The 27446-nt window shown below is 41.8% G+C and overlaps 1 protein-coding gene across 1 annotated transcript in view; it reads right to left on the bottom strand.

Annotated features, from left to right (window-relative positions):
* The window catches only part of LOC147165045 (tomoregulin-2-like), a 95969-nt gene that overhangs the window by 26171 nt on the left and 42352 nt on the right, over window positions 1–27446 (bottom strand). The window contains exon 4 of the mRNA XM_086091858.1: window positions 25752–25778. Coding sequence (XP_085947984.1) covers window positions 25752–25778 — 27 coding nt within the window. The remainder of the gene's footprint in view (window positions 1–25751; window positions 25779–27446) is intronic.

Here is a 27446-nt window from a genome sequence, read left to right as displayed (position 1 = left end):
TTACTTAAGATGAAGCTTAGCTAGATGTTGTATTCTTTTATTTTAAGTTTTACAAACAGGAAGTGGTCCGTTTGGTTGAATTCTAGGGTTTGCCCAAATCAACCCCAACCTGAAGCAGATTCCTAAACGGTTGCGCATCACTAAATAGCAAAGCTTTTTGGGAAAATATATTTTGCAAAACCTAACAAATAAAATATCGGACAGCCTCCTGGAATGCAAATGTTTGCCTTGAAGGGTCCGTTGTACATTGGTCAAAGTCTATTCCTACCCAAAACAAGAGTCACAACACCAAATAAGTACGGCCTTTGAAAAGTAGCCAGACGGCTCGAGCCTATATGGGGTACTTGAGCACTGCTAGCCGCTATAGCTGTTGCCGCCGCTAAATGCTAGCAACAGGTGCCGTAAAATACAATGTCATCATAATTAAGTCTCTTTTAGCGCCCTTAATTAGCAATTGAACGAGATTTCAGGGCGACAGTGTGTTGTTGATGGTAGCAACACTTTGTGACGGTATATAAACAAAAATAAAAAAATATCGGTCATTGGTCAGTACTACAGCACTAATGGAACCCTTACATTCCGTACTTATGTGTCCGTACTTTACGTACGTACCTATGTTGCTTGCTACCACGAGTGTGGCTCACACTCCCGGAGAGACATTCTTTGTGGGTTTTTTTGGTACTTACAGGCCAATACAGCTGATTACGATTCTGAAACGCTTCCTGGTCAAATGCAATGCACCAAATCTCTAGGTGCGGCATGAACCTGAATATCAGAACGAGACAGCGAGAACATGTTTGTTCTCACACTCTCCATCAAAGATAGGGTAGGTTTACATACAAAAAGTCATCTCCTTCATCCGTTCTCTCCGAGCCCGTTTGGCACTCCCCTCTCCTTGCCCGACGCTCATCTATCACTCTCTAAATCCCGCTGATCTTTTTGGACTGCCTCTTTTATTCCATCCTGCTGATTTTCTCACAGTGTGGTTACTGGCGTCAGGCTTACACTGGCTTAGGGACTCTGCCAGTGCATATGAGGATTCGCAAGTGGCTGAGGAGGGGGCGGCGGGGGGGATAGCTGAAAGAAAAGGCAATTTGGATGATCTCAAATTGCATTCTCCCAGCGCATACGACTCTTGCCAGTCTCTGCACACCTTCCTTGCGGGCCCACTCCTCCTCAGACGCGTTCTATTTTTAAACTCACAGGGGGGACTACAGAAAAGACGGTGAAGGGGCGGAACTTGGCATCATTTTCTCGTGTCGTGTATTTAATCTCCCTGACACGCGGACGCCCACGTCGCCGCCGTCGCCGTGGTGCATTGCTCCCTCGTGTCGCCTCTTTCATTTTCCCCTTTTGAAACTTGTGTTATTTCTTGTGATCCCCTGTGACACACACGGGATGAAGGAGAAATAACTCTTGGTGAGAATGAGTGGTGTGTGTGTGTGCGACCTGATTTTCCACCATCGGATTAAGTTGGCTTTGACTTGGAATTCAAAAGGTCAAAGTCAGTTTTTCATTTATTTCACTTTTTGTATGGCAGTGGCACGGTGGATGAGTGGTTAGTGTCAACGCTTCACAGTCGAGGCTCTGTGTTCAAATCTTGGCTTGGGCCTGTTTGAGTATAGGTACGCATAATTAGATGACTTGAGTTAGTCCGTTATATTGCTGTAACCTCTATCTTGCTTGGCTTTCCTTATCTATGGCACTCTTGGCACACTTAATAGTTGAATCCAGGTAAGACCGTCGAGTCACACGCTGTCACATGAGCACGGCTGAGATTGGAGATCCTTTTCGGAACGAGCAACCATTTTGAATAGATTGCACCAAGGTAGAAATAAGTTCCATAGCCATGTACTCTTGTCTATTTGGCATCCATTAAAGAGTTCAACTTAAACAGATCTCTGTTAGTTCTTGTTAGTAAAGCGGGCATTCAAGAAAACCGGACAGGACCGGCAAAAGTTCCCCGAGAACTTTCAGGCCTTCCTGAGAACTTTCTGGCTATTGTCAGGAACTGAAGCACCCAGCGCATTCCTATACGCAGATCCAGAGCGTCCCATACATGCTCGATGCAAGAACAGTGAAATTTCAGCTTCTTGGAATTGCATACAGATCATTGTAACATGGGGCTGTGTGTTAAAATGAACGCTGCAACAAGATTTGATGGTTGTTGATGAATGGCACAACAATGGGCTTCAGGATCTCGTAAAATACTTCCTGCCATCTAGTGCTGTGGTTTTCAACCGCGGTTCTCGAGTACCCCTATCCAGCCTGTTTTCCATGTCTCTCATAGCCAACACAGGTTTTTCAAACGATCAGCTAATCAGCAAGCTCTGCATGAAGACTGATAATGATCCTCAGCTGTGTTGGCTGAGGGAGACATGCAATGCAGGCTGGATAGGGGTACTCAAGGGCTGTGGTTGAGAACCAGTGATCTCGTGAACCTGCTTACATAAGATACAACATCAGGTAGGACGTTTGTTTATTATTCACAACCGCTTCCTTGTTCCTCAGTTGGAGTACTTTTTGATTGGCTACATACCATTTTCAGTCACATTTCAAATCGTCATGAGTTGGGAGGCGTCTGCTTTCCCAACACAGGTGTACAGTTTTGATAGCAATTGAACATGTTGCACAAACACAATATTTACGTTTGTCAGCCTGACCTGTATCAGATGATCATCATCTGGACAAGTTCTCCCTTAACACACCTCAAAGAGGATAATCTTATAAAATAATCTTATAAAACAGTTTGGCGTTTGGCGTCCTTGGTCAGGAAGGGGTAACATTAGGATAAACACAGCCCGATTATCTTTACGTGTATGAACGTCTGAGGCTAATGGGTGATAGAAACCCGATGTTATCCTTTCCATGCTACCCATAGCAGCACAGCAAACTCATCCTCACTCTCTCCCTTACATCTCCGTACTACCTGAACAATTACCACCGGTGAGCGGGTCCGACAATGTTCCACACTCCTCAAATCCCCCATAGTCTCATCCCCCTTGTTCTTACATCTGCTAAATCCCCAGAATCAAGAGACACGCTGGATAATGACCAACATGATTAGCCCTGATAGTGCTCTCACAATAACATTCACACACACAAGCGCGACATCATGTAGTATTGATCCGTGCCTGGACCTGCCCCACCTCCATCTCGCTCACATCGCTTTGTTTTCTTTTAAAAACAACACGTAAAAATGAAAAAGCAAAACAAAAACTTAAGTTGTGATCAAGTTGCTTGAGAAGACAGAAAATGAGATTAGGGTGACATGACACGAGATTAGAGGAGATGAGGTGGATAAACATCCAAAGGACAGATGAGCAGAAAATGGTAATCAGACACAGAGGTGGTGAGGAGGAAACCTGTGGTGCTTAAAGAGCGTCTAATCCCCTGACTGCCGTATGGGCTTTGGTCATGCTGGGAGTATCAAGCGTGCATGAAAAGACACTCAGTGTTGGAACATTGAAGGCGTAATGCCGTAACCTCTGGGCTTTGTTTGACTTGCACGAGGGGTTTTGCGTAACCTTGGGAAAACCCTACAACATTACACAGTGGCGAAAGCAAGCAAATGACCAACACAGATTGGACAAATACCATCTTGATGCTAGACTAAATCCAGATACAATTCCTAAAAGACGTTTGGAACTAATTTCATGTGGCTTTTACAAATATGAGTGATACTGATGATTATTTTCTATCGGTCTCGATGCATATGGTTCAAAAAGTTATTCGAACGAAGTTCTTCGAACGAAGTTCTTCGTGCTTCCAATTGCCATGCGCCCAAGCATTTTCGATTTTATTTTACATTGCATGGTTCAAGTGAGACGATTTGCTCTTAACTCGTTGAGTTCCAAAAGTCGCCAGCCATGTTAGAGCATTTTGCCTCATCTTTCAAGACCCACAGAATATTGTGTTCTCTGACAATAGTAGGAGTCAGTGGCTTTTCTTTTACATGGCCTCCCTCATTCACTGCATCTTTCTCATGATCACAACACACACTTTCTTCTACCTACCACGATGCTTGCAAAGTTTGTGCCATACTTTCATATTCTGCTCGAGTGTGCAGTGCTTTGATCCGACGTGTTGGTCTTTCTCTCCCTCATAATCAATGTGACAAGCACATATTCGCTGCCTAATCTTCACCTTCTACTCAAAGACGAACTGATCACAAATCCAAGGCGATGCAACACCGCCATGTATAGGCATCCGTCAGCCATGACCGTAATTTCACAGGCAAACTGAGAGACCCTTCTCCACACCTACCCATTGAAAAACATACCTGACGTGAATATTTGTCCATTTCTGTAAATGGCTAGATTCCAGTTGACAAATATAAACATCCAGGGTAGTCAATAAGTTAAATTGAGTGGATATGTTTCATGGCGGCATGAATAAACTGCATTGAATCAGATATCTTCAGATGAGAATGAGCCCAGAATTATCCAAATGTTGATCAAATCTGTGAAGGCACAGATCGGATATCCGTGTCTGCTCAAACAACACAGATAAACACTCAAATGTAAACTACAGTAAAAGCATACACTGCACACAACACCGCAGTCCAAGTGCCAATTTACAATGAAACACAACACAACACATTTGGAAGAAGCCTGATTTGGTTCTGCGAATAGCATTCACATTCTGTGCATTTTTCTGTTCTGTTTACGCTGCCATTATCTGAATTACTTCATTCGACCAAAATCCAGTCCAACAAATATGATAGTCACTGAAAAAAAAGTGGACAATTTTATGCATCACAAACTCTTGTGTGTGACCTCGCAAATGCGCTTCTGCATGAATGGCCTTAAAATCCCGCACCCTCACTCATTGCATGCCTCAGCAGAAGACACTGTTTGGACCACTGTGCTCATTCAAATTCACATCATTTGTTAGAGTGAAATTTTCGACAGGAACCATAAAAACAAGCGCATATGAAGGCCTAAACATAGGGCAAAGAACTGGAGCACTACGGCACAGGCCTTATACAAATGATGAATGAAGGCTCAAACAGCTCTGGGAAACGCACACAAAAAAAGATTACTGCGACCTTGGTTGGTAACTCACTGGGGAGAACCACCGTGAGGAGAGGGATGAGTGATGAATCGCGTACGATAGCTGTGTGGGGTCTTGGAGACACTGGCAACAGAAGGCCACGTTCACGCTACATTCATGGAGATTGGGGCAAAAGTAAAAGATAATCTACGTACAGTAAATCTGGCTGTGCCACTCAGAACATGCGTTCACACAGCATTTGCAGCTTTCCCCAATTATGGTCATTAACACAACAATGGCAATTGCTGTGGACGCAAAGCGGCATGGACAGCTTGGGCGTTAAACTTCAAACGTGCAACTCCGCTGACAAACCGTCCCAACCTGGCAAATTACCGTCTCGACGTCAATCCTCTCCGCGCATCTCCTGTCGGATGGGCCCAGGGCGAAAAAGCTGGGGAAATGCCAGCTCAGACAGCTTGTGGGAAAAAAGTTGTTAACTGTACATGGCATACTATCGACCAGGCTATCTTTGAAAGTTGCTACTGTTTTCACACTGAATACATTACATCACACTCCCAGTAAATTGTGAGCAACTAATTAGGTTCTTTGTATATGCCAGTGTGGAACAGTTTACATTTACTTTATAATATAAAAAATGGATGACGAGTAGTTAAAAAAAACATTAGAGAATTGGGATAGTTTCCACAAAGTAAATTTGTGAATAGCAAAGTGTGACTAGGCAACGATTCTATCTGTATTTTCAAATTGGTATTTTTTCATGTTTTCAAATATCATGTGGCCATTTTTCCAATGTTCTTACAAAGAACATTGACTTGCACTAAAATTTGCGAGAGTCTGCTTGGTAAAAGTTTGATTCATGAAGACTTTATTTATTCTTGAATTGCGGTTTTTGCATTGTAACCGGAAGCCGCGTGAATACCTCCTTAACAATGAACGTCCCCCAGAACCACCCACAAACCACTGAGGTGAACTTGTGTCTATAAGGCAGCTAGGATAAACGTTACCCGGGGATGTTATCTTCCCGTAAAGTGACACGCGATCCGTGAAAGATGATCTGGGAAGAAATAAACACGAGCCCACGGGCTGATAATGGCCTCGCTTGACGATGCGGAATCAATGGCGAAAGTTGCGTTCCATTTGCATCATACCGCACCGCATACGCGACTTGCGAAACTCGGCCGGGCGCTCCATTCAAAGAAGACCGCGCTGACAATTAAACAATGCCGCCCATCAATCAAAGTGACACGATCAACAGGTCAGTGCCCCCAAGCGGTGGATCCCACAGGGCAAGAGAACACAACACGACTGGAGGGGGGGAATCTATAATAGATATCAATATTGAAAAAGATGACAGATGAGACTGCTGCTAGAGACCAGGATTCAATTTCTATTCCTTTTGTTCCTGCAGGAGACCATATCACTGCTCACAAAGTCATTTGTCAGCCGCCGGGCTAAATGAGGAGAAGGCGGCCTTGTCCAAAAAGTGAGCCAAGGGCAGTTGTTCCAGTGACGCAAATGGCAAAATGAATTAGGTACTAAAGAATAATGACTGACATAAATAATGATATCATCAGGACTTGGTGTGTGCTGGATATAAAAATAAATAACTATTTTTAAAAAAAATCACCATGCGGACAATTTAGTGCACAGGCCTGGCATTGAAACCTAATAAATGAAGTAGCTCTTCAGTGTCAAGAAAAGCTGAAAGTGGAGGTGAACAGACCTCATTTCGGAAGTATTGATAACCAATAGATGAATTTGTTTACAGTGCAGTACAGGGAGTCCTCAAGTTACGGCGGAGATACGTTCCTTCGCTGGTAATGTAACCCGAATTTCGACTTAAGTCGGATTTCACCGTTAAAGTCGATATTTACATCAAAATACTTTGTATAGTAATTTTTAAAAACATATTTGCGCGACCCGGAAGAGCCGGAACCAATAATTTGTGTTTCCGCACAGACATTCATGCAAGCTGACGGACGGCGGAGCGGAGCTAATTCAAACTTAAACATGGAAATGTGACGCGCCTGATGGCGAGCGGACCTGCTCGATGGACGTCCGTTGCTGAAGGTAACAACAGCACAACTATAAATAACTTTAAAATGTCGTGATTACTGTAGGAAATTAACGAAAATAATGAGGCATGGGCGCCGTAAAGTCAAAACGACGTAGCTCGAGGACTTCCTGTATATGAATACGGAAAACTATAATAGTAAGCATACCATATTTCCTCCTTCTGTGATAGCTGTTGGCATTATTTACGAATATGCGAATGGGGATCGTGTCGATGTCTATGTTTACATGCACAATATTCGGGTTAAGGTCAAAATTCCCTTTTATGAAACATTCGGGATCACATGGCCGAACGGACAGATTTACTCCCGTATGCATATCCTGATTTATTACACAGTCATTTTCGCATTTATTTTCCATGGTCAATAAAACACATTATATTCATGATGTCACTCACCACACTAAAAATGTGTGAATTTCCTTCTTTCTCCAAAAGTGTGCTGCTATGCTGCATCACCATGTTTCGCCTCTGCTTGTGTATTTCCAGTGGGTTGCGTGCCAAATGCACACTTATGAAGACGCATATATGTGCGTACGCATTTTCTCCATAGAGACAGAAAATAATGTGAAAATGCCGCAGGTAAATCAATGTATTCAAGTTAGCCTCGCTTAGCCAGTGGCAACGTTAAGATGGCTGCCAGGCATACAAAGTACTTCCTGTACTGTCGACCAAGATTCCTTTTGTGGAGCATTCACAGAACACAAACCAATGTTCTCCTCAATGGAGACAGCTCGATATGCGTTTACGTGGCCTTTCAAAGCCGACATGACGAGGTTTACCTTCCCAGATATCATGAAGCCTTCTGCACGGGCAGATGTCCAAACAGTAAACCGAGGACCCACTGTACAAGTTTGCATGCGACTTTGGGCTGGCTCCATCATGGTGGCCGCCAGGCTGAGTCACTCACATGATTTGTTTGGCACAGTTTTTTTCTTTTAATGCCGGATGCCCTTCTTGACACAGCCAATCCATTTTTTTTTTTAATCTAAGCTTGGGGCTGCCTTCAGCGGCTGGGTGTTGGCCCCTGTACACGTTTTGTAAAATAAGACATATTTTAAAAAGTCCCTTGCTTTTGAAAATGTGGCCACTTCATCTTTGAGTTGTCAGCTATTGATCCAGGTGAGCAAAATATGACACATCAATTATCTGTGATTGTGATTAATCAGATTGTGGTAATACAGTCAGCAAAAGGACCAAATAAACTCTGCACTACTTGAATCCTCAGTTGGCATCGCATCGTACCCACAACCATGTAAATGATGTGATAATGATGATCCACAATGATCCAAAGTCTCTTGACAAATCCTACCATAGTTTGGGCCCAGCCGCTGCCAGGTTAAGAGAAACATGATAGTGAGCGAGGAGCTGCTAACCGGCCCGTGTACGGGGTCTTCAAGCCGGGTCAAACCCTTGCTGAATGGATTAAAAGGAAGGAATTATGGCTTTAAAAACCTTTTTCCCAGCTTTGCGAGGATTAGTCTCTACATTATGTTTCTCTTTTCGCTTGAATGGCTCAGCGGCTGCCCTTCAATTCAGGCACCTATCTACAGTCAGCCAGAGTGCCGGGAAAGGCAAGCATGTTGTGTTGAAGAAAAAAGAAGAAAAGTTTCATGACTCCACCTTCAAAGTGAGAGCGAGTAATGGCAGTGCTGAGTTTTTGAGAACTTGGTAATGACCCTGTGGTTGAGTTATTTATTGGTTTTAAGCCATGTCGTACTTGCTTTTTGTGTATTTACATGAATCAGAAAAATTACTTGTCAGTCATTTTGACAGTTTTTAGACAGGCATTACAGACAAAGAGTGGAAAAAGATGGGCTAGTTGTGTGAGTGTTGTATTTCCTATCTTCCATCAGTGCATTTGAAATTCAATTAATTTTCCCTGCGAGCTGGCACTCGCACTTGGTCGATTTCCTGAGAAATCCCCATCCCAATCAATGCCAAGCATATGCTGAAATGTGCACAGAGTAACAAACATTCTCGGTTCTATATTTATCTATTTTGTACACCTTGGACTGGGTACCTTGGAAGAAACGTCGAACATATCTTAACCTTGTCTTTACAAAACTAATATGCACATCTCAAAGGTATGGAGCTAAATTTAGTGATGATTAAACAAGAACAGTGTTAGTGTTAACCAATTAAACCCAAATCACTTCCAGTCCATAGCCGTTTCTCAAGATGCATTCTCGTCCATTCTTTTGTCCTTGTGACCTCATGAAACATCATAGTTGCGGCCCAAGTCCTGTTCCAATTGAAAGGATGCATAAAGCAAACATGTAGAGTACCCGGATGGTGCTAGCTTAAACCAAGAATGCATCGGTAGGATACTTGTCAATGCTCTGCTACGAAAATACCCCAAGATGTATTTCGTGTTGCTATCGCGGAAATACATCAGAGTCGGGCTGGGATGTTAACAGCTATGCGGCAATTTACAAAGAGACTCGGAAGAATGTTCTCGAGTATGATATTAGCAAGACCATACTTGGTTAATTCACAAGATCGTACTCAAGATCATGTGTTCTGCCAGCTGTGTCCTAGCAAAGTGTACAATAGAACAGTAAGATCAATATAACCGATAACGGTGATGAATTTAACTCTCTGGCAAGTTGCGCCAGGAAAATGACAGAAATATACACTGCAACAAACCATCCATGACGCTAACTGCTACATAGCTTCTGCGCATGCGCGAGAAGCAATATTCATCCATACCATCGGTAGAAATCGTCAGTATTCCTCGATGTTAGAAAAAGGCAACCGTAAAGCTCTTTACGGGGGTGAAATAATAATAAAAAACTTCCCAGCACTGAACCGTTTATCCACATTTTTTACCCCCTTCACTCTAAAAACAGTTCGGTCAAAAGTAATACAATTATGGATGGTAAAAAAAAATTGACCCAACGTTCTCAAGTAAAGGATCTGACCAATATTTATGAGTTGTTTTACACTAAAAGACCAATTTCTTCACTCAAAGTTGGGTCAAATTGACCCAAGTAGAGGATCGGTGCATTTTTGACCCATAGTTGGATTATTTTTGACCAAACTGTTTTGAGAGTGTTGTCGTTTACAGCAGGGGTGCTCAAGTCCAGCCTGTTTTCCATGTTTCTCTCTACTAACACACCTGATTCATGATCAGGATCGTTATCAGCAAAGCTTGCTGATTAGCTGATCATTAGATTGAGCTGTGCTGCAGGAGGGAAACATGGAAAACAGGCTGGATGGGAACTCTCGAGGACCCAACTTGAGCACCGCTGGTTTACAGTACATCTCATTGTTAACTCTATTATTAACTATGTCAATTAATCGCGAGTGCAATACATCTCATAGATGACGGTTCAATAACGACCCTTTCCCATTACCACATACCCTGTTGAGTGTGTTACCAGCACAATGAATACATATTTAAATCCACTGTGTGATGTTTCTAGTCGTTATGATAATGTTGCAGGTGATTTACACCGCGCGATGAGGTTACCAATTACTGTTGACACAATTGGATACAATGTTGTGGTTTCTGCTAGTTGAATACATAGCACAGGGTATTTTCACAGGAAGTTGAGACGAGGTCACCTTTTGCAGCTGGTTGAAGGGTGCGGAATAATGACAAAATGAATAAGTAATCGCCTGGTGAAGGATATCAATTGGAAAGAGCTAAATGGCAAGTATGGCTGCGAGCCACTTGACTGTCCTCGGTACATACCTCAAGTTGACAGCCGTAGCCTGCGCTCTGCCGCAAAAAAAAAAAAAAAGATCACATTCTAGTGTTTCTTATTGCAGCATTAAAGTAGCATCTGATTCATGGCCAAAAAAAAGAAGAAAAAAAGGGCTCTGAAATGACTTTTTAAATGTCTTGTGCAAATGTGCAAGAGCTGATTGAGATTTGTGTCCTCGTGATGGAATGGATCTTTCCGGTAATAACTACAACCACACAGACTTGCCAGCCAGCCTTTTTCACAATATTAGGGATTATCTTTCTGTCCTATAAATGTAATGAACGTCGGTGTCTATCATGCACGAGAACGGGGCAGGTCTGCATTTGATCCGATGGCAAATGACATGAAGACAAACTCAACGAGGTTATATGAATTTGTGGTGGCAAAACCGTCTCACACAAAACAGAATGATGCTATGCAAACCCTCCAGCAGGAAATTACATGCTAGCACCAAAAGAAAGCCTCAGGTAAGATGAAAACCATTTTTACCGTTACAGTGATGCCATATTACGAAAACATACAACAAAGATGAACTGATTCTTGAAGGACATTTTGACAAAGAAAGTGATTGGAATTGATTTTTCTTGTCAGAGTTTTTTCCACTTTACCCATTTATTATTTTTTTTAAATATATGCTTTTACACTCGATTATTGGGCAAGCAGACTGTTTGAATAGCCATTCACTAGCAATGGAGAACATTTTGCTTTATTTATTTATTTATTTTTACAGCTAGGACTGAATTCTAAATACCTAAAGCAATCATGTGGCCAGTAGACTACAGTATGTTTGGCAAAATTAGAAAACATGGGTGCACTTTTTATATTCAGCATATTCAGAAAATCCCTAAAATCTCACCGTAAACAAAGCTGGTACACACACACAACAACTTCTAACATCTTAACCCATTTTCAAAGTGTAAGCTACGATGGCGTATTAGGGCCACGTATAAATATATATATATCGATTTAGAGGGCGGGAGCAATATTCCGAGAAAGAAACTTGCAAATCTGCCACTTTATAAAGAAAAAATGCTCAGAAACGTACGAGAAATACACGTAGCGTTCCACTCGGATGTTTGTGCCAATACTTTTTGGTCGGGTTTTCAAATAAAGAGATAGTAATGGCTTTAACTTTATCATGTTAAGCATTCATACTTTGAAGCGTTGCGTACTGCCAGTAACAAAGACAAAGCTTTGCAAAGGTCCACACCCTGAGGATCAAGCATTTTAATTAATTTGTTAAAATTAATATTTACCAAGTTATACATTTATGTTTTCAGAATTATTATTTACACATCTATACATTTTTTGCTTTTTTTTTGTACAAGTCGCTAAGTTGATGTGTCGGATCTGCTGCTCTCCGTCATTCACTTGCATTTACCTAAAGTGTGTGGTAGCTTCTGATTGGTTAGTGTTTAGTCAGCTCATAGGGGATCAGGAAGTGTTGTTGCTTAAGCTGCTGTGTATGACGAGTAAAGTTTAAATTAAGAATGAATCCATCTCAATCCTGCCTTTTCATTTTATAAACCGTGTTCCACTAACCACCAACAAATCCTCACATTAGACTATAGCTACGCTACATGTATTTCTCGTAAGTTTCTGATTTTTTTTCCCCTCAAAATACGAACCCGCCCTCTAAAAAAATAAAGATTTATACGGGGCCCTAATACGCCGTCATGGTAAGCGACCCCACACACGACCTGGGAATTATGGCGCTTACACATGCACAAAACCAGTGACAACCATAATTTTCATCACCCAAACCAAAAGTCAGTCGAATCTGTGGTTCTTGCCAAAATTGAATTGTGGTTAGTTCGTCACTCTCGTTTCTCATAATTCACGACAGGGCTCAATTCCTACCCACTCCACAATAGTGGTGCGTTATGATTGGGGGGGAAAAGGAATTTCACCAGAGTTAAAGAGTCTTTGAACAGATTCTCCTTAACGCCCTCCAAGACGCGCTCACTCTCCGTCAACAAACACAAAATTTGGCAAGCCCTCGCACCTTCTGTCCCTGTCACCTGCTTTGCTCCACTACGCATACATTCTTCGAAAATGTCCACCTCTGAGCCACAGCCATGCGATACCAACTTGACCGGTGTCAGCTGGTTGCTGGCTTAAGCCTCTCCATGCCACGCTTTATCTTGCCGCCAGCCCGAGGGGCCAATCGCACGCCACTGAGAGCTGGAGAGGCGCCTCGGACCACCCCACGCTGGATGAATGGCGGCGGGATTTCAGCTCAAGCAAGGAGGAGGACGAGAGCAGGCGAGCTGCTGGCAAATCCTGTGCACACCAACCGGCAGAGTGCAAGGGCGAAAGCTGGAGGGCGCAAGATAAACATGTTTTTTTTAAGTTTTCTTTACTTTTACTCCATGCATTTCATACACGCCAAAGGATTCCCTACTTATTTGTTGTGATCAGGGGTCACATTCGGATTAGCCACAATTTGCTTCCTTAACAGCATTAAAACTCCCCAGTGACTTGACTTCAGGCATAACAGCAAAGTGGATTTGTCACAAATGTTCTTGTACGGTGGTGCCTTGAGATACGTTTAATTCAATTCATTCGGTGGTCATCTTTCCCCATCAAAATGAATCATTAATCACTCACAATTTTTGCAACGTGATTAAAAATATATAAGAATAGTACTACTCTTTAATATTGTGCATAATGTTACATCCCATTGTGAAAGGAAAAATCGTATACTGTGTATAGTGGTTGCATTAAGCATTTCCCGTTTAGCGTCTTGACTCTTGAAAGGAAACAACATATGCTTGACTGCAGCTCCTTGTCCTAACATTATCTGAGGGAATATCTGAGGGTGGGTATACTTTTACTCCTTATTGCTGCTAAACAAAAAAAAAATCCCCCCTAAGACTTTTAAGTTTTACTCATGAACATGTTTGTTAAAATTTGTGATTTTGTGTTGCGTCATAACCATCAACAGGCGTTATGTGATTGTCAAGTTACGAGCTTACATCACACTGCGCATCACAAGTCAAAATGGCGGTCACTGAATGCAAGCTCTTGAAAAGAATTGGACAAAGCAAGCGTCCACTACACTGCGGTCTTGGTTAGCCTCCATTTTGAACCGTACGGTTCCACTCTTTCACTGCCTTCTCACATTTTCTCCGACATTCAGGGTGCATGGGAAAAACATGGAACCGCACAACAACTCTTAGGCATGATTTTCTGAGAGCTTTGTATGCTAGTCACAGTCAAAAGTGTCGCAATACGCCATTTGCTTCTACTGTGCAAGGGCCGTTAAACATCAGAATTGCGCTCGGCGATCTGTTTGTAACCTGTTAAAAAACAACAACAAAAAACATATTGCCATAATCCCAATTACTGATCATTTTGGTCCCTTTCGTCAATGGTATACCTAACGTATTTCCATCTCAAGCTGGATACCAGCCGTGTCTTGTCTTTTAAGAAGAGCAACCTCTTTGCAGATTTGCGTTCTGGAAGTGCTGAAGTTCCATATTAGGCGCTGAATAAAAACCTCTGACTGCATTCTGCCACTTCATTAGACAAGACTGCTCTTGGAACAAATCTTTTTGTTCCTCAAGGCTGTGGACGAGAAAAATGAGCAATGGCAATTTTCCAACAGAGAAATGAAGCACGGAGCCAAAATGGAAGGCCAATAATGAATTTCCATTCCCTCCAGCTCTTGTGATAGTTGAAGCAGCTGATGGAGTCTGTTAGTCAAAAGTAAAACACACTAAACTTGTGCTTTTTAAAGTCCGTGCACAGAAGCAGGAAGGGAAAATCAAACACAATAAAAATAAAAAAAACAGTCAGCTGTCCTTGTTTGTTTGTGCTCCCCCCCCAACTGGCAGAGTAAGCTTTCACTGCAGGAACATTACCTCTTCCTTTGCTTGCTTCCTCGACTGTTTTCTTCTCAGTATAAACAAGTTCAACGCCTCGGACATCATATCTATTTGCTTGCACAGAAAAGACAACAGGGGGAAATGAGGACTGACGTGAACAAGAATTTCCAAAAAGACGAGTCGCTAGTCAATCGCAGGGCACATATAGAAAAAACAATCAACCGTAGCATTTCTTTGCTGTTTTCCTTCAAAATTAGCATTCATATTCGCTTCTTTAATTAATTCCAAAAAGATTTCTTGTTGCTAATTTCATCACTGGTCAAGTTCTGTGAAAATGACGTTAACGCCTCCGCATAAATATTCATCAGGAAAATCCCTGATACCGCTGATACAGTTTTAATCATATCCATTTCTCTTACATCCCTGATTGTTGTTGCATTTGTTAGCATGATTTTGAGGTGACCTTGGGTTACTTGTTTGTTCGAGTAAAAACATGCATGCCAGCAATTCTGTCAACTCACAACCCTCACATTTCATTCAACTGCCTTTCTACTACAAATCCCATTGAGAAGTGAGAGCTCTACGCTCTCCTTTTCCAACCACACAACAAATTCTCGTGACATTAAAAATTCAAGCCACTCCGATGAGTATTGAAAGCCATAAATATACAGCCTTCAGATGTTTGAGCACACATTGAGCGCAACGCTGTTGAACGTCCCTTAAGAGAAACGTCTCCAAAGAGAAAAGCTCATATGCACTTGAAGTAAGAAAAACATGGGCCTGTTTCAAGCTGATTCAGTCGCGAGAGCATTTCGGTCATGGAAAGAAAACAAAACAAGAACGACTGCCACGTGATTTTGTAGCATTTGAGAAGTGGTTAAATTCAACCTTGTCATGTACGTCATTAAAAAAGTTGTAATTTTTTTTTTAATATAAAAGATGTCACCATCACAATTTTTACGTCTAAGTCCGAGTCTGAGTCGATGCTGAGTTTCGATCCGATACCTTGGCAATACATTAATTATAAAGACAAAGAGAACACATCCAAATCGTCTTAATTAGCTTAATTAGCAAATTCGAATAAAGGTATAAGGTTGATAACTCTTTATATGGCTGTAAGTCAGCAGTTTGACAAATAAAGTAAGCAAAATTTTATTCTTGACGTAAGAAATTCAGAAAACTCAAAAACGTAATATTTTTCAGCTGATACTGATCAGCTGAAAATCACGAGATCGGCCCAGATTTCCGATCACATGAACGGATTGGGACTACTCTAAATATGATTATTTTGAGAACAAAAGGCGGATATTGTCCTATTTTTCAGAAAATGAAAGCATAGATTCCAGAATAAAAGGATTGGAGCAGTGGGGTCACTTTGTAAAATATAAATAACAGACCTACGTGGGGACTACCAATGAAATTGAATCTGAATTTGACCAATTTTGTACCTAGTAGGTGTCCACCTGACACACACAACATGGTAGGAATGTTAATTAATTTAGCTGCACTGTAAATTCTGACTCTGAGTAATATTTACACTTAGAAGAGAGTAAAATAAAGAATTGGAAAAAAATAAAAACAAGTCACTCAAGGGTTGAGGAGTGAACTTACGACCTTCAGCTTGGGAAACTGCTGATCTGCTGCCTGAGCCACACAGCTCCTGCTGTGTGTTAGTATATCGCTCGTGTCAGCTGGAATCTTCCTAACTTCTAAAAACAATGTTTTTGGTCTCCTCTTGGAGATAAGCAAACAGTAGGAGGGGCATAGCTCATGTGGTAGTGTGGCAGGCTCCCAAGCTAAAGGTTGTGAGTTCGTTTTTCAACCCTTTTATTTATTTTCAATTCTTTATTTTACTCTCTTCCAAGTGTAAATATTTGCCTACTCTAAAACTGAGTCTATTTGGTCCCACTCTATATAGAGTCAAATTTATGCTACAGAATTGACTGTGTATTTATTTAATATTATGAGTGGGTCCTTTGCTGTAAGTTTTGCGAAGCCCCACATAACAACTGCCCAAACACACGCACGAAGCATGTCTAAAAATCTTAAGTGGCCAGGCATTTCCCGCGCTCCCTCTCTAAATCCCAGTCAAATCCTGCCATTACAGCAAAAGGTCATATCCTCCCATCTCTCCGGGCCAATATTCGTCAGTCCGCCCTTCTTTCTGCGGGGCAAAGCAATCTTTCCCACCTCACCTCTGCCGCATTATTTTCAAGATGACAAAAATATATATCTGACGATAAAATCCCTAACGCCGGTGAGATGGCGGTCTGGCCCGAAGGTGACCCCGCCGTTCTCATCAGGCTCACTGTCCCGCTCTTCATCCAGCTCCACTCATAGCTCTGATGCACTTCGATTCCCTCCTCACACCGGCTAGTGTCTGAATTCATTTCATTCCGAGGCCCGCTGAGCGCCCGCTCCAACAAGGCAATGGAAATGCTAATAATAATTTCAGAGCGGCATGATTGGATGCGTCCCCGCCGAGAGGGAGCGAGCATGTATAGATGAAGGGATCTTATGATTTCACTCTCAGATCCCAACCCTCCCGGTCGAGATTACAACATTATCCCGGGCCAAAATAAAGGCTTATCTGCCAAACCTTTCACATGAACGTATGCTCTGCGAGGGGGATCGGCTTTAATGCCTACTCTATAGAATCTATAGGGCTCGCATTAAACCTGATCCATCAAAGGGTGGGCCGACTTCTGTGTTGTAGGGCCACATAACTAAACGATTCCGTGACTTTCGAACTATGAAAGGCATTTCAAACCTTTTAATTTAACCTTGCTGACATATTTGCAGGGCTTTCATAGGCACACAAAGCATACAGACAAAAACAAAATATACCGGCGGTCGGTGCTGTAATTGCAAGTAGAGGACGGCAAAATATGCAACATTTTTCTAGACACAGAAGAGCGAACCCGCATCACCACAACCAATTACATTGGTTACATTCCATATAATTCTACATTTTTTACCCCAACGTTCCTCATTCATTTCCAACATTTAGGCCCAATCCCAATACTGCCCCCTTACCCATCCTCTTGCCCCTCCCCTTTATAAATGCGCGTTCACGCGGACAAAGGAGTTTCCCAATTCTCCGTAAAATGTAGGGGGATGGTTAGAGATGCAGGTCCCTTTTCACGAAGATAGATCCCGACCTCCTTCGGTTCTCCCTTACTACAGTCACACCCCCTCGGTAACACAGGCAGAAGCAATGGCGACACCAGGAAATAACAAAATGCAGGAGATGCGTAAATGGAAACTAATATTTATTGAATGTCATAGTAATGATGGTTTTATCGACTGTTCTATACTTTGGCAGAAATTGGCACAATTGTGTGTTTTGGTAAATGCTCGCTATATTCTCGTCCGTTACGTCACAACCAGCATGCAGCTGCGGCGGCTCGAGGTAACGACGTAGCCGATTGGATAGCCATAGTACGTTCCCAATTCCTAGAGGGATTTTTTTTGTCTTTGCCTCCCCAAAGAAGTAGAAGGGAGAGGGAAGAGATAAGCGAGACAAAGGGTGCAAGGGTGAAGAGGAAGTAATGGGATTGGGCCTTAAGTTGCTGTTTTTCTGAGTTTTCATCTCATTCACTTCACCTTGGGAACAATTTTCAACATGTGGACTTTTTAGTGTAGTGGCAACGGCAGGTGAAACTACTCTGCGTTGATATAACTACCTCAAATCAGCTGTCCTGGAACTGAAAACGCAGAGTTTCCTATCTCAGGGCATGTCAACTCGCTGTTCAGGGTTCAGTCTCGGTGTTTGTTGAACATGTGTTCCTTTTTTCATTTTACCGTGGTGCGTATTAAATATTGCGCACAAGTAATACACATTACAAAAACAACTAAAACTAAGCATAAAAAATAAATAAATAATGAACAGAACCACCTTGAAAACTAATTAAAACTAACTACATTTAAAAAAAACAAAAGGAAATAAAAACGAACTAAAATGAAAATTCCCAAACTATAATAACCCTGGTCCCCACACACTTGTTAATAGCTGTGGCTAACATATGAACAATACAAAAAGCACTAAAGCAAATGCACTCCCACTGGCTCCAAGTATATAAAATGAGCAGCAATTTCAGCGTAAACATCCTTCCACAGTTTCCTCGGCCTTGACAAGAAAAGGAGATATTGCAAAAGCGGTCATTTTCTTCACTGTAAACTAACACAGGGTAAAAAAAATAAAAAATAACTTTGAAGAAATGCAACTTTTCCCCTCGCCATCCCAAACTGCTCCCATCAGTGCAGCGGAGCTCCTCTTTAAACTTGCGGATATCGGCACAGAATGTCAACTTCAGTGAGGCTCAGGCTTCTAAATGAGGCTGGGAGCCGATCTGCCCTTCGGCTTTCACCTGCCTATTAGGGTGGAACATATTGGCAAGATTCAGGTTCTGTGCATGCGTGCGTGCGTGTGTGTGTGTGTGTGTGCGCGCGCGTTAGAAGACATGTGGCATCAAATGACCAAATAGGACACACACACAAATACACACAGACAAGTGGGTGGGCTGGCAGTGGTGAACCTTATCGCGAGGCCACAAAGTGGGAAGATTAGATTACTCACTTCCATAAACCTCTAACTTGGTTACCATGGCAATAGCAAGGTGACTGGGGCAGCTACTCGTTATTGTAGAAGCCATCGGAGCGGGAATGGTGGTGCGTGGGGAGTGGGTGTGTGGTCGGAGGGGGGTGCGGGGTTTTGGGGGCCGTCATGGGACAAAACAATCATCAGAGGAACCGTAGGTCATACAGATATTTCTTTCCTAATCTATTCTTGGTCCAATAGTTTCACAGTCAGACAAGATAAATGAGGTCACCGTCTCTCCTGAACTCTTAAAAAGTGTCAGTGCAGTACAGCATGAATAATTGTGAAAGGCGACATATTACATGTTATTATCTATTGGCTGCTGCTGGATGACATCACTTCTGCGTGACACACTTTCAAACGTCTTTAAAATCATCCCCAAAGGTTCATGTAATAAATTAAATACCAAGGGCTAAAACGAAGGACATTTTTTGCTATAATTAGTTAGTTTTTGTTTTTTTGTTAGTTTCCGTTAACTAAAATATCCTTGCCATGTGCCACATACTGTACAGTGTAGTGTATGAAGTGCTGCATCCACCAGTGAAAATGCTCGTTGCCACAATCTGGGCTCATTGCGAAAACACGTCTCCTTCAAATATTGTAAAAATGTGGGCAAATACAAAAAGAATTGTTGAAAAAAATGGTCCGAAAACGTTCGATGCTCTTGAGCCAGCAAAAGACTTGAAGTGTGCCAACGTACAGTCGGATCATTTCCCTGCGCTACCGCGCACCCCAACAAAGCTCGATCAATTTCAATTGGATTGACAAGTGCAGCACAGTTAATTAATTCAAATAAATGAAGTGCTTGCAGATCCATAATGTCGGAGGGTCTGATCATTAGATTAATTACCCCAATCATGCTATTGTATTTCAATTAGGTCTACTGTTTATCTTTTTATTAGTCAACCTTTAAAGAAGAGAAAAGGTGAAAACAACAGGCGGCGTGTTGCTGACTTTGCACGGTTGATGTTGCCCACGCGATAGACATTGTAATCATGTTTGTCGTCAATGTCGAGATTAGTCGAGAATGAGAAACAATTAAAAAAGGCACAAAAGAGTGACAGGCATTCAGGAGATGTAATAAATAAGAGTAATTACCCTGCTCTTGTCCTGTTCTTAACAGATTAATGAAAGCGCCTTTCAGACACAAAATGGCTATGATAAGTTATTGGACACTGTTTTGACCTTGACAAATTGCTTCATTTAGATAAGAGTTAGCGTTCGAAAGAGCGCAGTGAAATAGGTCGCTTGAGTGCCAGCAGCCGTCCAACGGCACGGCGGGATTCAAAGGCGGTTGGTAACCTGCTGGCTCTCACCTCCTTTCTATTTGGGGACTCAAGGATTTTCTCAACATATTTCACTGAAAAGGCACAAAGCAAAATTAGATCCGTTAAGTGTAAGTGAAGCAAATGAATGCATTAAGGCCGTAGTTCCCCTTTTGAATGTGACTTTGGGTATAAACTGCAATCCTGTTTTTACATCCTGCTGAATTGCCAGAGTCTCGGTTGCCTCATTTTATTTTTTTTTCACCTCGTGGCTGCAGTCTAAAAGAGAAAAAAAGAGAAAAGAAATTCCCCCTAGGACGGACTGTTATGTAAAAATTTTACAGTGGATCACGTAAAGCCCAGAGACACAACAGTGGCACACTATTAGTGATGAATTATATTCCTTTATATGCGGATCTTTAGACCGTCGGATTATTTTCAACTTTATTTTGTCAGATGACAGATTGATTAGTGCACAGTTGAATTAAGTTCCCCGAGTCTAGACAGCTAGAAAATATATCATCTTGAAAGCAAGTGGACGGACTGAAAGCAAGAGTTACTTGCACAAGTTGCAAGATGAACAAGTAGGTGGAACTTGCCAAGAAGTCACCGCTATGAATCAGTGGTGGGTGTTGCAGAAGGATGGATGGAAGGTTTGGTGGGTGGGAAGAATCGTTGCTGTTGTTTGACTTATGATGACAAATAGAGGGATTTTTACACGGTGGATGGCTGAGGGGTTGCTGGTTAGATGTTTGGTGGGTGGAAGGCTAGCTCGTGGATGACGTTCAGTAGTTGTTAGTCACGGCACGACCATCTGTCAATCCATCAATCCGATCGCTAACACTAAACTATCCACTGCACCTGAACCATAACCACTAATTTGACTTCATTTGGGCTTTTGAGTTTTTTTGCTGCCCGACATTTGGATTGAAATTTCAGCGAATAGGATTCCAGCACATTGGGGTGTTTTTCTGTCTTCTCAAAACCAAATCTTTTTTTATTGTACATTTGGACTCTGGTACACCTATTTTCTCAACGGTATTCCTGACTTCTGTTGATGTGTTTTGGCTCGCATTCCTCAAGAAAGAACTCTGCCACCATCCACTGATTGGCCAGCCGTATGGTGGAATTGTTGTTAGCATCAAATGCCTCACGGTTGAGAAGTTCAAACCTTGAAATTTAACTTAGGCTTTCCTTTGTTGAGTTTGCATGATCTCCCCGTACCATCTTTAGTTCATTCAAGACTCTAAGCTAAGTTGTCCTTAGGTGTGAATTTGAATGATTTAGCTGTCGACCAGTCCAGAGTGTACCCCGCAGTCAGGTGTGGGATAGGCTCCAGCACACCTGCAACACTGATGAAAACCAGCACTATAGAAAATGGAAGAATTTTTCAATGGGCAAGTCAGTGATCTGATCTAAACCCAATAGAGCATGCGTTTTACTTTCTGAAACAAAAGTGAATGTATGAAGAGCCAGTGAAGTCCTGCCAAAGAAACGGGCTCAGGGTCCGAGACTTCGGACTAAAAATGATTTCATATTCAAAATGATGGTTATTTACGATCATGTAAAAAATAAAATAAAATTAAATTTAAAAAAATCATCATCCTTCCACCACTGAAAATAGATGTAGTTGGGATAGACTGCATGTGCAATGTAGGGTTTGAACCAACTAGTCGACTTGACCACTCCGCCACGGCGTTCCTAGCATGAAGACGATTAATCGCCAGAGTCATTCAGGGAGCTTTTGTATAAATTGCATCATCGATTCGTCGATGTCGAGTCAACATTCGTCACTTTAATGTCGAATACGAAAAATCTGACGTCATTGAATCTCAAGCGCCAAGCAATAAATCAATTAAAAAAAGTGTATATGCCTTTCAGCCACTTCCTTAAAATAGACTCGGACAAAAGGCCACTGGTCTTCGTTTGCCCTTTATGCTCATGTGAGTTCCGTTGTAGCCCACTAACAGTACAATTAGATTTGGACAAATGTCTGATGCTTACTAAAGGGATCATGTGACCAGACACACGGCTCGAGGCCATTTCCCCGCACAGCTGACTTATTTTCCTCTCGATCCGATTAAAAAAACATACCAAACACAAAGCAGCGTGCGCGCTCGCGAGCATGAATGCATTGTGCATTGTGTATGTGTTGCTTGCACGTTGGACACACACACACACACACACACACATAAAGCATACAGCCAATAAACATGGCAGCTACCCAGCTGACCAGATCTTTACGCGTGCAGATTTATCATTGGCCGTTAAAATGCGTTTGATTTTATCCTTGGATGGCCCGTTCATGTTGCTTTCTTCAGCGCCAGCCCTGCCCCGCTTTTTTTTACGAGCGCTTTCTTTAACCTTCTCCACCTTCTCGCCCCGCGCATAAAACAACAGCAGCTCTGATCTACTTGCACCTTTGCCATCTCAACGCATCCACACCTAAATTCACCTTTGGGGCTGAGATTTGCTTCTATTTCACTGGCAAACTCGAACTCTGTTCTTCAGCGTACATGTCATGCACTTGCCCTCTTGGAGTTGCTACCTTTCTCACCTTGATGGTCAACAACGAGGCGCTCTACAGCGACCCCGTCAGTGGACTAGTCAAAGGGAAGATACATTTTCCAGTTGGAAGTGTTGCTAGCTCACTAACTCCACATCACAGTTGTTGTGTATAACTGCTGAGGCAACGAAGATGCTCAAGTTCTTATGTAGCGAGGCGGGGGGGGGGGGGTGGGGGCGGGGTGAGACTCATGCCAGGCCCCCAAGTGCTGTACCAGTGGTTATTAACCTGGGTTTGGTCGAAGCCCAGAGGTTTGGTGGAGGTCAAGAAGACACACACCTGACTCAAATGATTTTGTGATGATCATTGGCTGCAGGTGATCATACGACTTTGCTTGGCCTATTTGTGCTGCAGAGAATTTGATGCGCTGGGCTGTTGTGATGGTACGTCATGTGATTTCTTTATTATTGTAGCCTGTCATACTATGGCAAGCAAAAAAAAAAGAAAGTGGTCAGACAAATATGTGGAATATGAATACACATGTATAACGGAACGTACGGTGTTCCACAGGGTTCAATTCTGGGGCCTCTGCTGTTTGCATTGGGTTCCATCTTAAGAAAGCAGTGGTGGTTGTTTTAAAAAAGGAACCCCGAGTGTAATGACAAATTGTCTCGACATTATTTATTTGGTTGTAATTAACATCACTATAAGAATTATTTTTCAAAAATCATTTCCAGTTTGAACGTACGCTGCCATTGTTATTTACGTCGCAACGCATTCAGTGCGTAGTGACGTAGAATGGCAGCTCGCTCTCTGCCGAGCAATGTGAAACGACTATAAAGAAAGCAAGTTAAGCCGCCGTAGCGTTCCTAAAGGGACGATCAATACTCTTGAATGCGTCTGGTGAACGACGAGAGCACGGCGTGAGGAAGGTTGACTCTCCCCATCGCATGTTGTTTCCTTAGGAACGCTACGAGGCTTACCTTTGCTTTCTTTATGGTAGTTTCACATTGCTCGGAAGAGATCTGGCCTCCATTCTACGTCCCTACACGCGGAATGCGTTGCGACGTAAATAGCAATGGCGTCCAAATAAAGTTTCTACAAAATGTATTAAACTGGAAATGATTTTTGAAGAAAAAAAACCATAGGAGCATTTCCTTAAACTGCGTTGAGATGGGAGCACGAACGCTTTCTGAATTTGAGGTGAAGAGAGCCAGATTCGCTGAAAAGGCAACTCTCGCTGTTGGTTTCGTTCACCGGTAATCCCTATACTTATGTCTTGAATTGTAATAAAAAATCACTTTACAGGCTATTTTCTTAACATCACAAGCAACTTCATTTCTCAGGTACACATGAAAAGGGCAGCAAAGGGTATTATTTTCATTCGCCGCACGACTGTCGGATGCATCTCCGACAAGTACTGTACAGAATAACAAATGTACGTATTGTGTTGCGAGGCCACATTGTCTTGTCCTCGGTTATCTGCTGTTGCCTCACTTCGCTTTCTTATCGCTGTCTCCCGCTTCTCTTCCTCATCTCTCGCTGCCTGTTTCCTCACTTCTGTTATCTATTTTTGCCATTTTCCTCAGGCCATTTGCTTTTGTCCACGGCAACCCGCCCTGTGCTCTTTCTTGTCAATGCTCTCTACTTTCTCTTTCCCTGGTTGATCAAGCACTAGTTTCATTTCTACTCTTTCATCAGCCATCTTTTTTTCGGGGGGAGGGAGGGTAATAATCTCTTTTCCAATCTGGGCCTCATATGTACTCTCCGAGGCGCCAATGAAAGCGCTTCTGGACATAATGAAGGAATCGTAAACACACAGAAGGGGCAGCAAGAGATGGACAGGCGCAAATATATGCACACGTGCAAACACGCAGACAGATGGGCTCGATTATTGACTGTGCGCGGCCAACTTCGGCTTCAGGAGCAGCTCGCTCTTTTTTTTTTTTTTTTTTTTTTTTTGGTCGATTAGCCAACAAATTGAGGGCTTAGTTGAATGACACATTAGTAATAAGCGAGGCTTTCAGATGATTAGTTGCCCTTCTAAAATGACCAAGACTTAATCAGACTTAATCATCAACAAATAGTTTGACACCATTGGCAAATGCCTCATCATTTTCCCAATGACATCTTCTGAGCTATTTTTTGGATGGCCAATGACAAATGCAGAACTTTGAATGTAAGCAATCTACCAGACATTCAATTGTTTCAAAAGTTCACTAATCTTTTTTCATTGGTAAGGCCACTCTCTGTTTTCACTCCCTGCTCACCATGAATACCACAACCCGCATCATTAATGTGACGCTACATCACAATCATATATTTTAATTAGCCCAAAGCTAATGCAGGGAGGAGTTATTATATGTGTTTTATTGGTCCCCATATGTAAATTTGCACTTAAAAAAAAAAGAAATGATTTTGTTGACCCCAAGCTGGTTTCCGATCCCCTGGCATACCATTTTGAAGAGCGATAGAGAAGTTATTCACCAGTAGTTAGAGCTGTCAAGTTGAAAGCTTTACAGTAAAAAGGGATGTTAAAAACTGTCCCAGTTCAACACTTTATAAATGCATCTGATTTACCGTTTACAGTGGTGGTTTACATGCTGCTGGGGGCCGTAAGTGCAACTCGGCTCTATGAACTGTAGCTTCAGTGAGCAGCGAGCACAGAGCAATACATTTGTTAAAAAATATATATATAATGTGTGTGTGGGATTAGAGCAGTGGAAGAATAAAGGCATGAGCAATCTTACCATCATCTCCTGATCCTGAACCAGCTTCTGTAAGTGAAGACAAACAACTCGAGTTAGTAAACAGATCCACGTCATTTTCAAGAAAATATCAGAACTCTTTTATAGAAGCAATTAAGTGAGTTAATTATGAAAGAATATGAACATTTGAAAAAAACACGATTATTGTGAGTGCTTTAAAATTATTGGTGTGATCGCAATATTAGTCACATAAAGGAAAGCATCTTTATTTAAGTGCAAGCTCAAGATTTTGGAGAACATGATTTTCAAAATGCTTTGAAACACCTTAATCAAGGGCATGGGAAACGAGTATAGTTTTGAACCTGGAATTAAAAGCATTTACACTCGGAGCTGACAGCTTATTTCATTTGCGTGCAGCATAACAGCTAAATGCCGCTTCACCACGTTTGCTTTGAACACCCGGGATTCATTAGTTGACCTGAGTCTGCAGACCTCAGAGACCTGCTAGGTTTATATTACATGAGTATTTCTTTCATGTAATAAATGTACCCCCCCCCCCAAAAAAAAATAATAATCTAGTTACACATACTGAAAACATTGCAAGATCTTTCATTTTGAAAAAAATCAAATCAAATCAAAAACACTTTATAAATTGTAAACATTAACAGCTAAAATGAATTTTCATGCAATACGGAAACAAAACAACAACAAACAAAAACAGATGTAATATAATTTTGAAAACATTTATTGTAAAGATGTCAAAAGTAATAATTCAAAGGCAAACAAATAACATTGTGGATATTATCCAAATTTAACATACTTTGTTAGTATAATTTTATGTATATGCTATATAGTTACTGCACTTGTATATGTTACTATGCGTTTTATCCGACATGCTTCTCCTGACTGAGCACTCGCAAGCAAACCTGCAGGATCTCGGTTCATTTGACGTAAGGTATGCCGTAAAGTAGTTTCCCCAGGAAAATGTCATCAACTCCGATTACATTTTTAACGTTTGGGCAAAGTTGCATCATTTTATTTGATGTTCTTCGCCACCTCACTGCAACATGCTAAGGAATTCAGACGGAGTATAAGGCAAGAAAAAAAAGTCTCGCTTGAATTTTAGTGACTGCAACGATCTGTCGGCTGGAATCAAATTACCCCAAACTAAATTTAGGGAATTGCTTCTTACATCCGAAACAAGAAGCCAGATGCCATCGTCACAATTTGCTTGCATCAAAACAACAAGAATGACAAAGGGGATAAAACACATCATTAAAATCAGGAAGGATGGCTGTGAAGCAATCTTTGCGGATGAAGTGCATTATTACTCGACAATAAGGAAGTGACAAAGTAGACGACGGCAGAGATTGGGATTATACTGCGTTGCCTACAACAGTGTCACAACCTTTATTGAATATGCTGAGATAATGACGATCTTGTCTCAATTTAGTCTTCCTCAGCGTGAAATGTAGCCGTTGAATTGAACATAAAGCTGATGATGTACTGAGAGGAATCCATGGCTTTTGACCTTTTCTATATGAATGGCAGTAGGTTAACTACTGCTGAACAAAGACACATTATTTGTTTGCTTATCTTGTTTTTGTTTTGTTTTTTAAGACCTTTTACTGCTGTACTGCATTTTGATTCTGATCGGAAAAAAAAAAAAAATTACTTTTTCCATTTACTAATGTACGAAATATTCCCTGATGTTTGTGTTAGGCTTACGGGAATGAA

This window comes from Leptonotus elevatus, chromosome 12 (genome assembly GCF_054856555.1).
Source record: "Leptonotus elevatus isolate MCC_2025b chromosome 12, RoL_Lele_1.0, whole genome shotgun sequence".
Lineage (NCBI taxonomy): Eukaryota > Metazoa > Chordata > Actinopteri > Syngnathiformes > Syngnathidae > Leptonotus > Leptonotus elevatus.
Note: the sequence above shows the minus strand (reverse complement) of the source record. Positions and strands in the feature narration are given on the sequence as shown.